A 17,532-nucleotide genomic window follows, 5' to 3' on the forward strand; every position below is an offset into this window, starting at 1 on the left:
ACAAAGTTTAACTGACACTTAGGGGACACACTCCCAGTAAATAAAGTAACTTTCTGGCTCATGAGAGGAAAAGGTTTCCATTTCCTACCTGAACTTTCTAAGGAAGCTCCTCACTCTAGTAGGCAGGGAACCGTTTGCTGCCATGCCGCCCGCTGACCCCTGGGCGTCCGGCTCCTCTGGTCAGTGCGGGGATGCTGAGTCTGGGAGCAGGTGCAATTCCAGCTTCACTGGCGTCAGCACGTGCTTGTGGTCTAGTTTCAAGACAATAAGACGCTGGAGTTCCCATCGTGGCTCAGTGGTTGACGAATCCGACTAGGAACCATGAGGTGGTGGGTTCAATCTCTGGCCTCGCTCAGTGATCTGAGCATTAAGGATCCGGCGTTGCCGTGAGCCGTGGTGTAGGCCGGCGGCTACAGCTCCAATTCAACCCCTAGCCTGGGAACCTCCATGTGCCGTGGGAGAGGCCCAAGAAATGGCAAAAAGACAAAAAAAAGACAGTAAGAGGCTGACTTTGCTGTCGCTGTGTGTGGTGACGGTGGTCCCTCTCTGTTCTCCCCTGGCTTCTCTCTTCAGGGTCACTGGACTTAGAGTCCTGCCCTTGAGCAAAAGCAAGAACTTCTATCTTATTCCCCAAATGGGTCTCAACATTGGAAGCCGTTTCCTTTTTTTTTCTTCTGGCTGTGCCTGCAGCATACAAAAATTCCCGCGCCAGGGATCAAACCTGCACTAGTGCAGTGACAACAGGGGATCCTTAACCAGCTGAGGCACGTGGGCACTCCAAGGAGCCATTTACATGAAAGTTTCCCTAAAGGACCACTAAGGGCTGCAGAGAGGCTGGAAAGGGAAAATCCTATGTGTTCTTAGAGGCGAGGCGGGTCTTTATCCACAGAGATTCTGGGCAAAGGGCCTGAGAAAAAGCCTGCCTTCTCTACCACATTCCAGCTTTGTTCCAGAACCTCTTGTAACAGAGCAAAGGCGAGATGAGCTCCTAGAACGCACGGAGCACAAGCCTCGTGGGCTCCTCTCTTTGTTCCTAAGAACGAGCATCAGCACAGGGTCCTGCCTCTGGCTGCTGACCTCACCAGCTGTGTCCGCCCCCGGGACCCCGATGGCGTGACCTCTTCCTGTGGCTTCCAAATCACACAATGGCCACTGTCATGAGGCCACCGCAATTTAGCCGGCAGAACTTGGAGAATGTTCTCTGTTGTCTTCGGTCAAGATTTGGTCACCTGGGTTCTAATGGTATTCACCAAGGAGCTTCATGTCCATGACTGCGGATGGGTCCGGAAGGGCCCTCGCCGCTCAGAGACCATCCTTCTTGGGGCAGGATGCTTTCTCCTTCCGCTTTCAGAGCGCTGCTCGGTTTTTGTCTCACTCCCATCAGGCCCTCCGCCGGGGCCTCGGCAAGCAGGTGGGATGCTTTACTACAGAAACCCCGGGGACCGTCCCCACAGTAAGGCCTCTTTAGTCAACGCTCTGACCCCGGGCGGGGGTTGGGAGGTAGCCAGTGCAGTCCTCTGTCACAGAATTGTCCTTCACGCCTCTCCGGATTCCCAGTGCAGTAACTTTATCTGAGTCACAGAAAGGAGCTGCCTGTTCCGTCTCGGGCGTGTTCAGAGCCTTGCCCGTGCTGTAATTAACATAAAAGCCACCCGCCGCTGAGTTCCGTCTCTGAGACGGAAATCTGGGGGCAGAATCTCCCGTGGAGTGGCTGTCCGGCTGGCAGTTTGACACCTGGAGGGGAGAGGTTTGGCCCTGGACCTCTGTTCCCAAGGAGCAGCTGCTTTAATTAATTTAGTATAAATCAGAGATGACATCCATGGGCTGGCACCACTGCTGATGTCGCTTCTGAACCACCACATGCCTTACTGCTGAGGAGTGCAGAGTGCCCCTGAGATGCTGCCCGGGGAGAGTCAGCTGAAGAGGGCCCCCCCCGCACCACCACCACATTCACTGTCCCATGAACGGTGTCCTCCCACCATGGCCCTACGATGGGCCAGGGCTGTTTATGGGGCAACAGATTCGGGACCAACCACGATTGTGCTGGTCTCACAGGTACCCAAGACTTTATCCACGGGCCAAAGCATCCCGAAATCGCATTGTGTCGCCAGAAAAGACGGCCACATGCTTCCTCTCTTTTGAATGCACCGTCGCAACAGGCGCCACGGCCCGTAGATGAGATGAGCAGACACGGTCTTTAAGGTGGGGTGAGGGCGAGGACCCCGACCACGGGTGCTCAGCTGCTCACCTGACCGTGAGAAGTAAAATGATGGGGGGAGCCGTTCAGCGGCAGGTCGGTGACAGTCACGGCTGTTTTAGGACCTGTAACTATTTATGTGTGCCTGTGCCAAACCCAAACATGTGACTACTGAATCCACGAGTACTGTGTATGGACGTAAAGCAAGAAGTCACCCAGCGCCAGCGTCCCTCAGAAAATCCCCGGAAATTAAGTAACTTATTTATTTATTGAATTTTACTTTATTTTTGCTTCTTAGGGCTGCACCTGAGACATATGGAGGTTCCCAGGCTAGGGGTCGAATCGGAGTGACAGCTGCTGACCTACACCACAGCCACAGCAATGCCTGATCTTAGCCACATCTGTGACCTACACCACAGCTCACGGCAACGCTAGATCCTTAACCCACTGAGCAGGGCCAGGGATGGAACCCGCAACCTCATGGTTCCCAGTCAGATTCGTTTCTGCTGAGCTACGATGGGAACTCCAAGTAACTTATTTAATACCTTCTTTCCATGTTTTGAATGGCTGTGTTTTCAAGGGTAAATACAAACATCTTGTTTTCACTCGTAACTCAAAGGACAGAACTTCCTGAACTGGCCAAATACTGAAAAGACCAGAAGAGCTTGAAAACATATTTATAGGCAGTTCCCTGGTGGCTCAGTGGGTTAAGGAGCTGGCACGGTCACTCCTGTGGCTCGGGTCGCTGCTGTGGCACAGGTTCGATCCCTGGCCCCAGAATTTCTGCCTATGTGGGTGTGGCCAAAAAATGTACTTATAAATCACTGTGCCTTCCCTCTTACTTACTAAATCAGAGCATGGGGTGCTGAGATGTTTCTTTTTGAAAGCTCTCCAGGTGACTCAGACTTAGTGAGTGAGGGCTGGGACCTGTGCAGGGACCACCTGGGTGTGACAGACTCTGATTCAGGAGGGTGGGGGTGGGGGTGGGGCTTGAGAGTCTGCGTTTCCCATGCGCTCCCCAGGGGGGCTGCCCCCACACTCTGGGTGGCAGGACCGTCCCTGTCTCAGGTATGCATCCACACACAGGCCACCTTCGTTGTCGCTCGGGGCCCTGGTGCACCCTCTGCTTTTCAGTTCTGCCCACTGCCCATGGCCCCAAATCTCTACTGCTGTTTAGACTTGTTTTCGCAAAGTGGGGACTCGGCTCAAGGCTGGCCCCTCCTGCGGGTGCCCCCACCGCCTCCGTAGGCCTGGCAGCAGCAGGAACCACAAGCGCCTTATTCGCCATGCGCGTCTGGCGGAGAAGCTCAGCAAGACACCTGTTTATTGTCAGGGACCAAGCAAATGAGTCTGGAAACGCCCTCTTTGAGCGCGGGGGCTACAAAGGGGGCAGGGGGGAGACGCGAGAATACACGGCATTTTCTTCTGCGGAGCTCCAGCTCTTCACTGGAACCCTTGAACCACGGAGAGACAGCCATCCCTTGTCACTGCAGAAGAAAGGAAACCTCGCTCAGTCCATCAGTCCCCACGGGCAGGCGGAGCAGGGGCTGTTTCAGGAGGATGTGAGGGGCCCCTGGTCCACTGGGGCCCTCATGCTGAGCAGGACAGGCGCTGAAGGTGGTCCACGGCTGCGGGGGGTGGCTGGTCCCGCTCCCTAGGTCCTGGGCTTCTCTGGATTCTCAATGACAAGCTTGTCGGTGGAGTACAGCTGGCCAATGTGGACCTGGTGACAAAGAGGAGACACGGATCAAGACGGGGGACCCTGCTGGCTGTGAACACTCGGGAGGCGTGTTCCCGGCAGTGAGGGGCAGAGCCGCCCTCTGGAAACTGCTGTGCTGTCGTCGGCTTTGCTTTTGCTGGTTCCCAGCCCCGTTCACCCCACTCCCCTCACCCGGGGACAGCGGGAGAGCCCCACCTAGTCCTTCCTGCCCTGGGGACGCCCCCATAGCAGGCTGTCCTGAGCTGGCGAGCCCGGCCACCAGGTGCCCTGGCTGGGGCTGCAGGAAGGGCCGCCCGCCCCCAGGACTGCTTCTTCCCTAAGGGGGGACTTTCAGTCAAAGGCACACATGAGCTCTGTCCTCGTGGGCATGGAAGGGGCATCGCCTTCAGGGCACCTGGCCTGGGCGGGGAGGACAGCGGTCTGGGCTCACATCCGCCGTCTGCCTCTCTCTCTCCTGCCCTCTCCTTCCTAAGCGTCCCTTTCCCTTCAGCTCCCACTGTCCCCGCGGCTGCTGGACCCATAACCTGGCCCTTGCTCTGGAACAAAGGGCTTTGCATCACGGTTTTTCTCCAGAAGCATTTCCTGTGGGACACTTTCCAGTGGAGAAAGGATTTCAGAGCAGTTGGCCATCCTCCGTGGGTAATTTGGGGTGAGTAACTGCTCTCTCTCTCTTTTTTTGCCTTTTGTCTTTCTAGGACCACGGTAACACCAGATCCCTAACCCACTAGGCAAGGCCAGGGATCGAATCCACGTCCTCATGGATACTAGTCAGGTTCCTTAACCGCTGAGCCAAGCGGGAACTCCGAGTAACCGCTCCTTCAGCAAATGAGGAAACACCGACAGGTTGGAGGAGCCACCAGCACGGCCAAGGCGAGAGGCGAGACTTATTTTATTTACTTTATTTAGTTTTTGTCTTTGGTCTTTTTAGGGCCGCACCCACGGCACATGGAGGTTCCCAGGCTAGGGGTCCAATCGGAGCTGTAGCCGCCGGCCTACGCCAGAGCCACAGCAACGTGGGATCCGAGCTGAGTCTGCAACCTACAGCACAGCTCACGGCAACGCCAGATCCTTGACCCACTGAGTGAGGCCAGGGATCGAACCCACAACCTCATGGTTCCTAGCTGGGCTCGTTAACCACTGAGCCAAGACTCATTTAAAATTAATGGCCTGGTGGCTCAGTGGGTTAAAGATCCAGTGTTGTCACTGCTGTGGCTCAGGTTCAATCCCTGGCCTGGGAACTTCTGAATGTCACGGGTGCAGCCAAAAGAAAAAAAAAGCTGGCCAGGAAAGGGAGCTGTGTCACTGTGGAGGTACAGGGGTGCTCGTCCAGGCCATCCCAGGAGACCATCTGGGTCGCCCACTGCCCCAGGCTGCTGGCGGGGTCTCGTGAGGAGTGGAGCACTGGGGGAGCCCAGACCCAGTTCACTGACCAGAGAGGAGGGAGGTGAGCAGCCTTCTCCACGCTGGCTGTTGCCTGGCTTCATGCTCATACCCCAACCTCCACAGACAAATGGGACCACTGTCAATGGTTTCCAGAAGAAAGGCTGCCTCGACAACTCTTTTAAAGGAAAAAACAATCATTCTGGGAGGGATCTCCCCCAGAATTAGATGAGGTTAATAAAAGTAATCAAACGATCAGTTGTCGGGTTGCTCCTTTTATTTTTTATTTTTATTTTTATTTTTTATTTTCCCACTGTACAGCAAGGGGGTCAGGTTATCCTTACATGTATACATTACCATTACATTTTTTTCCCCACCCTTTGTTCTGTTGCAACATGAGTATCTAGACAAAGTTCTCAATGCTATTCAGCAGGATCTCCTTGCAAATCTATTCTAAGTTGTGTCTGATAAGCCCAAGCTCCCGATCCCTCCCACTCCCTCCCCCTCCCATCAGGCAGCCACAAGTCTCTTCTCCAAGTCCATGATTTTCTTTTCTGAGGAGATGTTCTTTTGTGCTGGATATTAGATTCCAGTTATAAGTGATATCATATGGTATTTGTCTTTGTCTTTCTGGCTCATTTCACTCAGTATGAGATTCCATGTTGCTGCAAATGGCATTATGTCATTCTTTTTTATGGCTGAGTAGTATTCCATTGTGTATATATACCACATCTTCCGAATCCAATCCTCTGTCGATGGACATTTGGGTTGTTTCCATGTCTTGGCTATTGTGAATAGTGCTGCAATGAACATGCGGGTGCACGTGTCTCTTTTAAGTAGAGTTTTGTCCGGATAGATACCCAAGAGTGGGATCGCGGGGTCATATGGAAGTTCTATGTATAGATTTCTAAGGTATCTCCAAACTGTTCTCCATAGTGGCTGTACCAGCTTACATTCCCACCAACAGTGTAGGAGGGTTTTCTTTTCTCCACACCCCCTCCAGCACTTGTTATTTGTGGATTTATTAATGATGGCCATTCTGACTGGTGTGTTTTGATTTGCATTTCTCTTATAATCAGCGATGTTGAGCATTTTTTCATGTGTTTGCTGGCCATCTGTATATCTTCTTTGGAGAAATGTCTATTCAGGTCTTTTGCCCGGGTTGCTCCTTTTAAACTGAGTTGCTCTTGGCGGTTCAGCAGGAGGCCCTCTTAGGAGCATCTGTAATTACATATCACGTGAGCTCTCGACTGGGCCCAGCATGCTTTTCTCAAGGCTCTGCAGCAAGTAGGAGCTGAGAGTCGGCCCGGAAGGGTTCTTCCACAGAGCTGTTCAGAGAGGGATGGGCTGCCCTGGGGAGCGGGGATTCCGGGCAGCGGGCAGGGCGGGGGGGGTCTGTGGGCCGGGCAGAGGTGGGGTCAGAGGGCTCCTTCCGCCGCTCCGCTTGTTGGGGTCTCGGCCCAGCGCTGACCCACCCGTTTCCTGTGTTCCGACACGTGGAGGAGGTGCTGCCCTGGAAAGACCCCAGAGTGGGAGGCAGGAGCCCTGGGCTACAGCCTGGGCTCTGCCACTCACCTGTGACACTGCCCACCTCCGCTCCTGGTCTCAGCATCCTCATCTGTGAAACGAGTCCTAGCTGCTCCCAGCCAACTGGCACGGTCCTGGGCTGCTCCAGCATCTCGGGACCCTCAACAAAGCTGGCACCAATGTGGCAGCACGTGAACCCGGAGGCAGCTGGGGACTGTCCTGGGGACGTCGCTGCCGACATGGAGGTGAGGACGAGTGTGCCACAGCAGCGGGAGGTGTGACGGCCTTCCCACCACCTCCCCGGGCCGGCTCTGTCCTCTCCAACACATCCACCGTAGCACCCGGGACGGACGCTGGGAGGCCTGCTGTCCCCCCACCCCTGGCGGTCGGAGCACAGGCCTGAGGGAAGGGAGGCGCTCAATTCCTGCCTGCCCATCCCCTCTCGGTTCCTCTGCCCTGGGAACCCTCCAAGGCAGGGCAGGTGACCCAGGGACACAGCGTGCCGTGCTGGCAGACAGTCCGCTGATGAGGGGGCAAGAGACAAGCTCAGTGGGGACGACAGATGGGCGTTTGTTGACCGAAAGCCCCGGCAAAGCCTGGAGGAGGTGTGAAGGGCGGCCAGCCCCGCGGTGAGCCCCTCCTGGTACCGGACCTGCTCTTGGGGGGCGCTGGAGACTGGGCCCTGCCCCCAGGAGGCTCTGAGTCCAGGAGGGGACACACAAGGAGGGAGGTAACTGCCCTCCGACCCTGCTGGGTCGGCAGAGAGGGTGCACACAGGGCCAGGGGAACAGAGCAGGGGATGGAGTGTGGCCTGAGCGAGCCAGGAAGTCTTCCTGGAGGAAATGGCTTTGCAGCAAGCGGGCGAGGAGCACATTTCAGGTAGAGGACAAGGCACCCAGAGGCAGACAGGGATGCGCAGAACATCAAAGATGCCAGGGGACGTGAGTGTGTTGGGGGCGGTGGGTAGAAAAGAGAGAATAAAAGAAGGGCAGGCCAGGTTATGGACCCTCACCTCGTTCTGAGGGACATTTCCCAGTGGTAAAAACAGAAGGCCGACTTAGTCATTCGAGCTTAAAAAAAAGATCCCTCTTCACTGTGGCAAGAAGGCAAATGGGAGGCGGGAGAGGCTGCAACCAGGGGCCCTGCTAAGAGCTAGGCAAGAGGGCAGGAGAGGGGGTCCTGGCTTGACCCAAGGAGGTGGCAGGAGGCACAGGGCACAGGAGGCCAGAGGGATTCTTGGGGATCAATCTCGTGAGGTCAAGGCCGGCTTGTCCTAGGACAAGAAGCATGACTCTCACTCTGCCGTGAGGATCAAAGGCTCTGAGAAGCTACAGAATCTTCAGCCTACACCTCTGACCTCTGCCTGGGGCTTTCTCCAAAATGCTGCTCCTCCCCCAGCTCCCTAACCAAGGCTGACTGTTTTACAAGGTTGGTCCCAACAGTAACTAGTTAGTTAATGCAGTTGTATTCACAATAAAGAGGTGCAAAAACACTAAACTTGAGTTAACTGCATTATGTCACTGTGACCTACCCAACATCCACCTCTCCTTCTTCCTCACTGGGGACAGAGGGGACATCCAGAAGTCTCTAATGTCCAGCCTCCCTTGCAGCTAGAGGGGGCCAATGAGGTGTTAGCTTTGGGGTAGGTTCTTTAGAGGGGCAGCCTCAGCACAGGGGCACTCCACTGCCTCTCTCCACGTTTCCTTCTTTCTGCCTGGAATATACACTGGATGGCTGGAACATCAGCAGCCATCTAGCACTATGAGGTTAGTTTGATATGGGAGCCAAACACTGAGGATGAGAGGCAGGGGGGAGGTGGCTGAGTTCTCGATGACCATGAAGCCACCACACTAGCCATTACTAGCTTACTGTCAATTTTTCTTTTACATTCGGGAAAAATAAGCCATCATATTTTTAAGGCTACTGTTATTTGGGTTGCTTGTTATATATAACTAAATCAAACCCTGACTGACATGGCTGCATATTGTGAATTCTTCTTGTAGGCGATATATGACTATTTGTAGAAGTCACTGCAGAGAAGGAGGTGCCCTAGGACAAGTGGAAACAATGACCCTATCGCCTGGGAGGTGCTATTAATAGTCTGGAAGGTTAAACAAAACTACACAGATATTTATAAAGATCTTTTCTCCCTCAATATTTGCTTTAAAGTATATGGCTATTAATATTTTAGCATTTTTTTCTATTTAGTCTTTTAATCCACTTACAGATTTAAAATGTATGTGTGTCTATATACAAGCACAGACTACTTAAATTTGGCGTCATATTAAAACTTGCTTTTTTTGAACCTATATCTTTATGTCACTAAACCTTCTTTGAAAGGATACTTTTAGTAATCGCATAAAGTTGCATTTGGTAAAGATGCACTGGAACACACCCATTATCCTCATGTGATGCATGTTTACAATTTCCACTTAGCCCCAGGGTTACTGGTCTTTTTTTTTTTCTCTTAGGGCCACATCCGTGGCACATGGGAGTTCCCAGGCTAGGGGTTGAATCGGAGCTACAGCTGCCAGCCTACACCACAGCCACAGCAACACTGGATCTGAGCTGCATCTGTGACCTACATCGCAGCTCATGGCCACAGCAAACGCTGGATCCCTGATCCACTGAGCAAAGCCAGGGATTGAACCTACATCCTCATGGATACTAGTCCGATTCGTTTGCACTGTGCCACGATGGGAACTGCCGGGATTACCGTTCTAATGTAGAAACCTTTTTTTTTTGTCTTTTTGCCATTTTCTTGGGCTGCTCCCGCGGCATATGGAGGTTCCCAGGCTAGGGGTCAAATCAGAGCTGTAGCCGCTGGCCTACACCACAGCCATAGCAACGTGGGATCCAAGCCTTGTCTGTGACCTACACCACAGCTCACGGCAATGCCAGATCCTGAACCCACTGAGGAAGGCCAGGGATTGAACCCACAACCCCATTGTCCCTAGTCGGATTCATTAACCACTGCGCCACGACGGGAATTCCCCCCCCCCTCTTTTTTTAAATTAATCAATGAATTTATCACACCTGTCACTGTACAATGATCATCACAATCCAATTTCACAGGATTTCCATCCCACAACCCAAGCACATCCCCTCACCCCTCAAACTGTCTCCTCCGGAGACCATAAGTTTTCCAATGTCTGTGAGTCAGCATCTGTTCTGCAAAGAAGTTCAGTCTGTCCTTTTTCAGATTCCACATGTCAGTGAAAGCATTTGGTGTTGGTGTCTCACTGTCTGACTTCACTTAGCATGATAATTTCTAGGTCCATCCATGTTGCTAAAAATGCCGGTATTTCGTTCCTTTTAATGGCTGAGTAATACCCCATTGGGCATATGTACCACATCTTCTTGATCCACTCCTCTGTCGATGGACATTTAGGTTGTTTCCACGTCTTGGCCATTGCAAATAGTGCTACAATGAACATCGGAGTACATGTGTCTTTGTGAGTCATGGTTTTCTCTGGATAGATGCCCAGGAGTGGGATTGCTGGATCAAATGGTAGTTCTATGTTTAGTTTTCTGAGGAATCTCCATACTGTTTTCCACAGGGGTTGCACCAATTTACAATCCCGCCAACAGTGTAATAGGGTTCCTTTTTCTCCACACCCTCTCCAGCACTTATTGTTTATAGACTTTTTTAAAGATGGCCATTCTGGCTGGTGTAAGGTGGTTTTGACTTGCATTTCTCGAATAATGAGTGATGTTGAACATCTTTTCAGGTGTTTTTCGGCCATCTGTATGTCTTCTTTGGAGAACTGTCTGTTTAGATCTTCTGCCCATTTTTTGATGGGGTTGTTTGTTTTTTTGGTATTGAGCAGTAGGAGTTGTTTATAAATTGTGGAGATTAATCCCTTGTCAGTTGTTGATTCACTTGCAAAGATTTTCTCCCATCCTGTGGGCTGTCTTCGTTTTGTTTAGGGTTTCCTTTGCTGTGCAGAAACTTTTAAGTTTGGTTAGGTCCCATTTGTTTATTTTTGTGTTTACTGTCATGACTCTAAGAGGTGGATCTGAGAAGATGTTGCTGTGGTTTATGTCAGAGAGTGTTTGGCCTATGTTTTCCTCTAAGAGTTTTCTAGTATCTGGTCTTATAACTAGGTCTTTACTCCATTTTGAGTTTATTTTTGTGTATGGTGTTGGGGAGTGTTCCAATTTCATTCTTTTCCATGTGGCTGTCCAGTTTTCCCAGCACCACTTATTGAACAAGCTGTCCTTTCTCCATTGTATAGTCTTGCCTCCTTTGTCATAGATTAGCTGGCTGTGGGTGCGTGGATTTAATTCTGGGCTTTCTGTCCTGTTCCACTGATCTATATTTCTATCTTTGTGCCAGTACCAAACAGTTTTGATGACTGCTGCTTTGTAGTATAGCCAGAAGTCAGGGAGCCTGATTCCTCCAGCTCCATTTTTCTTTTTCAGGATGTCTTTGGCTATTCTGGGTCTTTTGTGCTTCCAAACAAACTTTAAAATATTTTGTTCAAGTTCTGTGAAAAATGTCCTTGGTAGTTTGATAGGGATTGCACTGAATCTGTAGATTGCCTTAGGTAATATAGTCATTTTGATAATATTAACTCTTCCAACCCAAGAGCATGGTATGTCTTTCCATCTATTTGTGTCATCTTTGATTTCTTTCATCAGTGTCTTATAGTTTTCAGAGTACAGGTCTTTTGTCTCTTTAGATAGGTTTACTCCTAGGTATTTTATTCTTTTGGATGCGATGGTAAACGGGATTGCTTCCCTAATTTCTCTTTCTGATCTTTCATTGTTAGTCTAATGTAGAAATCTTTTATAGCATCTCTGATTTTTTTCCCTATACAATTTCTAGAAGTGGAATTATTGGGTAAACATGCATGAATGTTTTTATGGTTCTTGATGGATCTTGCAAAACTCCTTTCCAAATATGCGTATTTGCCTGACAACTGATGCTCCCTTCGGTGGGCAGATGGAAGGTCCCACTCAGCTCCCTGTGGACGTGGTGTGTACCCACGGCCACCTTCTGGATGGTTCTCTTGGGCGGCCCTCCTAGGAAGTGCTGTCAGGATGGTCAGCAGCCTAAAGGGTGGAACCTGGGGGGAGGTGCTCTTATGAGAAACGCAGCTGTGACATGAGTGGCCTTGTCCCAATCAGCTCCATGGAAGGCTCCAGAGAAAGCTGCAGAACCAAGAGCTGGGGCTTGATCCCAAGGGCTCAAGTTTCAGGGCACTTTAACTCAAAACAAACTTTCAAGTTTACGGTCTGCTCTGACAGAAGCATGAATTCGAGTATGGCCTTTGGGGGAGAATGAGTGAAACCAGACCTGATGTTGCTGGTGCTGAGACAGTACTAAGGTGAGCATCCCAGTACCCAGGCCCCTAGTCTGAGGTCCTCAGGTCCCGGGTGGCCATCCCCCCCGCAGCTGCCCCCCGTGAGTGTCTCACTGACACCGGGAGACCCTGCCCCTCACCTCCGTGTTTCGCAGCACCGCCCCCCCGCCAGGTGGAGGCTCTCATGGGTCCACGTTCACACGTGAAGCCCACCCACCCTTTGAGCCGATGGCTGAAACTTCCCCGCGTCCCCTCGGCAGCAGGGGCTCCCTCTCCTGGGAACACTCACTGCCTGTATCGGTGCTCCCCAGGGGACGCTCCCGTGGCCCTGTCCCGTCACCACCCATGCCCGCATTAGCTCCTCAGCATGAGTGCTGGTGGCTGACGAGGAGCAGGAGGAAGCAGGGGCTCCCCTTCTGTTGGGCTCGGCTGCCCTCAGGCAGAGCTCAGGGCAGTGCCAGGCACGCAGGCCGGGCCCAGTAGGGACCGGGTAACTCGTCTCACTGGTGTCTGGTGCCCTGGTACGAGGCTCCGTGTGTCTACCGCCTCCGTGAAGATCGGGAAGTGCTGCCTGGTGCGCTACTGGTGTAACGTGGAACTGGTAAAGGCCAGTCTACACCGACAGCGACAGGACCATTTACCGAAACCAGTGTTCACTCGCTGTCAAGCCAAACCAGGTGACTTACGTTTAGCCCAGCAGAAGGTTTACAGCTGTGATCCAGGGCGACAAGGGACCAGCCAGGAGCGAGCGCAGAGGAGTGAGGGGAACGCCTCGCTCACACAGGGCTAAGTACTGAGAGTCACCCCGGTGCCCGCCATTGAGATGAGGCAGCAAGTGTCTGCGTCACCGGTCCGCCACCTTCATCTGGGCATGAACTGCGTCAGCTCCCTAAGGACAGGCTGCCGCTCCAGCTGCAGGTGAGGCGCTGTGGCGACGTGGTGAGGTGGTGCACTTGGCTGCTTCGATTCAGTCCTGCCAGCGCCCTGAGCTGACTTCCACGGCCACCCTACACTGCCGCCACGCACAGACTGGTCACGAAAGCTGATCGCACTTGTGCTCCGCAAACATTGGAAGCTGGGGTGACTGGATGGCCCAGAGCACTTCTGAGCCCTGGGAATCGCTCGCCAGCCAGCCAGCCAGCCTGCCCAGGAGGAAGGGGCAGGACCCCAGGAAGGAAGCGGGCCAGCCTGTAGGGTCTGCGCCGCTTACGCACCCAGGCGGAGCACGGCTCGGTTACGGGGTGCGGGCAGGGGGAGCCCTGCTAAGGCCTCTACTGCTTCCTGCCTATTTCAGGGCTGTCGGTGAGAGTCATGTGACCTGCTAGACTTGAAGAAAACCCACCGATGCTGTGGCTACTTCCAGGCCCACAGGCAAGGGAGGTCTGCCCGCTGCTGGGAGGATGCGATGAGAACGGAACGCGTGCAGGAAGCGCTCGTTCGCCGTTACCACGTGCCCCGCACCCTGCGTGCCGCCTGCTGTCACAGTGAGTGCCCCGGTCCCAGATCCTGACCTCAAAGTGCTCCAAGGCCCCTCACCCGCTTGCCGCAGTGCCTACGGTGTTGTAATGAGGAAGCCCACTCACGCTGGGGGGGGGGGGTCTGAGACCACCGCCCGGTTCTGGACGTGAGCTTCCAGGGCTGGACTTGAGGGCGGCCCGACAAGGGCTCGGGGCCCAACATCCTGTCCCCGTGGGGCCGCGGTGCTGCCCGCTGGCCACAGCCTGGAGGGAAGGGCGCGGCCGCCCGGGAGGGTCCCGGGAGAGGCGGGCAAAGCGGAGGGAGGGGCGGGGGAGGTGCCTGCTCCTCCCTCTCTGAGGCCCATCCCTGCCGAGCCTCGGCCACGGTGATGCCAGCCACCGGTAATGCCATTCCTAGGTAATGCCATTCCTAGGAAATGACGGCAACGATGAAACAACAGTAACTGCAGTGACCACTCACGAAGGCAGCTCTGCTCTTGCTCTTCCGTGTAACTAGATACTAATGAAATCACTTAATTAGGAGAATTTAATTCTTTTACTCTCACGACAGCTTTAAGGGGAAGCTAACATGATCACCATTGAGTTACACCCCCCCCCCCCCGCCCCTTAAGAGGCACATTCCCCCTTTGGTGTTTCATTTCTGGAAGGGCTGTAAAATGCTCAGACAGACATGCCTTCCACTTCGCAGGTAAGGAGCCAGCATCTCAGTGGATCACACTGAAAATATAATGAGAAAAGAAGTGACAGGAGTCTCAGCAACGACACACCTAGACATAACCTTAATAAGAACTGTGTGCGAGTTTTTAGGAGACTACATTTATTTTATTCTTTTTATTATTTTTTGCTTTTTAGGGCTGCACCCGCAGCATATGGAGGTTCCCACGCTAGGGACTGGACTGGACCTGTAGCCGCCGGCCTGCACCACAGCCGCAGCAACTCGGGATCCGAGCCGCGTCTGCAACCTACACCACAGCTCATGGCAACGCCAGATCCTTAGCCCAACTGAGTGAGGCCAGGGATCGAACCCGTGTCCTCATGGATACTATTCGGGCTCCTTACAGCTGAACTACAATGGGAACTCCTAAAAATTTAGAAAATATAAAATAAGTTTGAATATGGTGATACACTGTGTTCATGAAAAGACCGAGTGATATAAAAATGCCAGATTCAACTCTTCTGCCAAATTATGTGTAACACAATGATAATAAACATCCCAACAGGATTATTTTTGAGATACTTGAGAAAATTACTTTAATGTTTATTTGACTGAACATGCAGTCAAGACTAAGAAAGAACATTTTGAAAGGCATTTTGGGGATATAGTTAAGAGAGAGAAATGAACAGAAGATAGAAACCAGACTCTCTTATCCAGAAGGAGAATTCTATTCACAAAACCAACCCATGGGGCTGGGGGCTTAGCTTGAAGAGGCTGCTTGAAAGAACAGAAATGAAATAGCGATTCATGAACTTCAGTGTAATTTCCCCCAGTCTTTTCTGTTTAGCAACAAGAGACACTGTGAAACTCCAACTTAGGAATACAGGTCATGTGGTCTTCTTCTAAAAATAGCTCTCTAGGCACAGGCCTCTTTTCTGTGCAGATTCAGGAGCCCCAGCCCTCCTTCCAAATGTTTACGCAGTCACACAGCACTGCTCCTTGTGGACTTCCCATCATTTTGTGCAACGGGAGAAGGCCTGAAGCTCTCAAAGCAGATCGGTGACAATCCAGTCAATGTCTAAAAAGCAGCTCAAAGAACCTGGAGGGGTCTCCGCATCCGCACCCCCTCGCTCAGCCTGGAGGCTCAGAGGCTGGCCATTCCTGGCGGGCAGGGCGCTGTGGGGAGCTGTGATGCTCCTGGCAGAGTGCCCAACAGATTCAACCCTCTTTTGTCGTCCCCGTGTCCCATCTGGTTCACGTGTTTTGTCCTTGTTGTCGGGACAAGAGAGCACCCAGGTGTACGTGTGTGCTCTCGTTGGTGTGGCCACATGGCCAGGTCCCAGCTCAGGTCCCAGCAGGATTGCTCACAAGGCCCGGTCTGGGTGACGAATTACACACCCGCCCTAACTCTTATCCGCTGTTGTCGGATTTCTGGGCTCTTCTGTTGCTTCCCTGCATGTCTGATGGTCTTTAAAAAGAAACGAGCCTGGAACGGGGTGGCTTCTTTCTTTCATTCTCCAGGCCATGAGCATTCAAACCATTTTAATAGGTTTAATGGGTTGCAGAGAACCGTGGCCTCAAGGAGCCTGGAGCCGAGACAGCCGGCAGGGTCTCCTCTGCAGGAAGAGAGGCCTAAGCGGGTCCACCAAGGACGGGACCCCGGAACCACAGGGACGGCTCTCCAGGACACACGGGGCCCGGCTGCTCATGGGGTTTCTCACGAGGGAGGGGGTGGGGGTGCCCGTGGTCACCCCGGCTTCTGATGGGCTCCTCTGAGCGAGAACCGGCACTAACCTCAGGGTGATTCTAACATTACTGTCCGTTTGTCTTTTCCAGTAAGTGAATACTTTCCCCCAAAGCAGACAGAGTTGGGCTGACACTCCCACAGGTGCACTCTGGCCCGGCCCTTCCAGAAGGTGGAGCAGAGGCGGCAGGACCGGGTGTGTGAGGGACGTGTCTTCATGCTTTCCAGGGTCTCTGAACGCCACACTGTCAGCGGGGGCCCCGGGACTGTGTCCTCCTGTCCCTCCAGCCCTGCCCTCTGGAGGTGCTGGCTGCTCGTGGAGGGTGGCGGCCTGCCCGCCTGGATGCTGCTTGGGGGTGGCGGGGGGGGGGGAGGCAGATGGTTAGTGAGCAGGAGACAGGCTGTCCTCTGCTCACGCAGCCCTGGGGGTGTGGGCAGAGCTGGCCACGTGGGTACACTGGAGACAGTCTGCTCGCCGGTGGCCTGGAGTCCCCCCAGGAGGCGGGGGGATTGGGAAGCACTGTGTCACCAAGGTTCTGGGAGGCAAAAGCCACCGAATGGCAGGTCGGCACCATCTTGGTCACCCAGCCCTTCTTGGAAGTGGGCAGAGCCTGGGGCCTGAGCATCACGGCAGAGAGAAACCTGGCACTTGCCCGGGACAGTGACAACCAGAGCCCAGGCAAAGCGCCCGCCTGGGAGTGTCTGCCAGAGGTCGTGCTGCTGCCTGGCCTGGCTGTCCTTCGGCCGGGCGCACGGGGCCTCTGGCCACCACAGCAGCGGCCAGGCCAGGACCCGAGCCGCTGCTGTGAGCTACAAGGTGAGGCGACGGCTGAGGCTGGCAATTCCAGCCGGTGCCCGACTGTTTATCGCCAGCCCGGGAGCAGTGTTGACGAACTCGGTCGGACACAGGCTGCTTCTGCTCTTTTCACACTTCGTAAAAGACACGTTGTTCCGCAGGAACCCGTCCCGACCTAAACAGTTGCTTTAGGTCCAGAGAGTGGAGACGGTCGATGCGACAAAAAAGATGGGGAACGGACCCCCCACGGGGCGGCTCTTGGTTTTGCCTTGTCTCATGGGAGGACGGGTGACAGCTCGGAGCAGGGTCACCTCGCTGCACGTGCCCGGCTCTGCGGTCAGGTCCGGGCAGAGTTTCGGCCGGGACGGCCGTCGCCAACGGAGCAGATCCAGAGTCGGGGTGACAGCACCACAGAAGGGACACCCAACATCCACGTTTCCAGAGCACGACCCAGAAGGTGCACGTGGCATGGTTCCAGACTCAGGCTGTGAACCGGGCCGTTAAAAACCGCCCGAGGTGAGGCTGAGGCTTCTTGGGGTTCAGCAGAGTCTGAGCGCGTCCCGCCCCGCGCGGCCCCAGCCCTGGAGCCCAGGCCCAGGCCCAGGCTCTCCAGCACAGAACCCCGCCAAGGCCCCACAGCCACGGTTCCCGAGTAGGCGCCAGGCCTGGGGGCGAACGCTCTGCTCCGCCACAGGCACGACATGGGGACAAACAACAGACACAAAC

The 17,532-nt window shown here is 53.7% G+C and overlaps 1 protein-coding gene across 3 annotated transcripts in view; it reads right to left on the reverse strand.

Annotated features, from left to right (window-relative positions):
- The window catches only part of LYRM4 (LYR motif containing 4), a 182,571-nt gene that overhangs the window by 57,857 nt on the left and 107,182 nt on the right, over positions 1 to 17,532 (reverse strand). For 2 of the 3 annotated variants that reach the window (XM_047794445.1, XM_047794443.1), the window contains one exon: positions 3,475 to 3,920. The exons of the other annotated variant lie outside the window; for it this stretch is intronic. In XM_047794445.1, coding sequence (XP_047650401.1) covers positions 3,852 to 3,920 — 69 coding nt within the window. In that variant the 3' untranslated portion in view covers positions 3,475 to 3,851. Of the gene's footprint in view, positions 1 to 3,474; positions 3,921 to 17,532 lie in introns of those variants that run through there. 3 annotated transcript variants of the gene reach the window in all.

Source organism: Phacochoerus africanus, chromosome 9, assembly GCF_016906955.1.
Source record: "Phacochoerus africanus isolate WHEZ1 chromosome 9, ROS_Pafr_v1, whole genome shotgun sequence".
Lineage (NCBI taxonomy): Eukaryota > Metazoa > Chordata > Mammalia > Artiodactyla > Suidae > Phacochoerus > Phacochoerus africanus.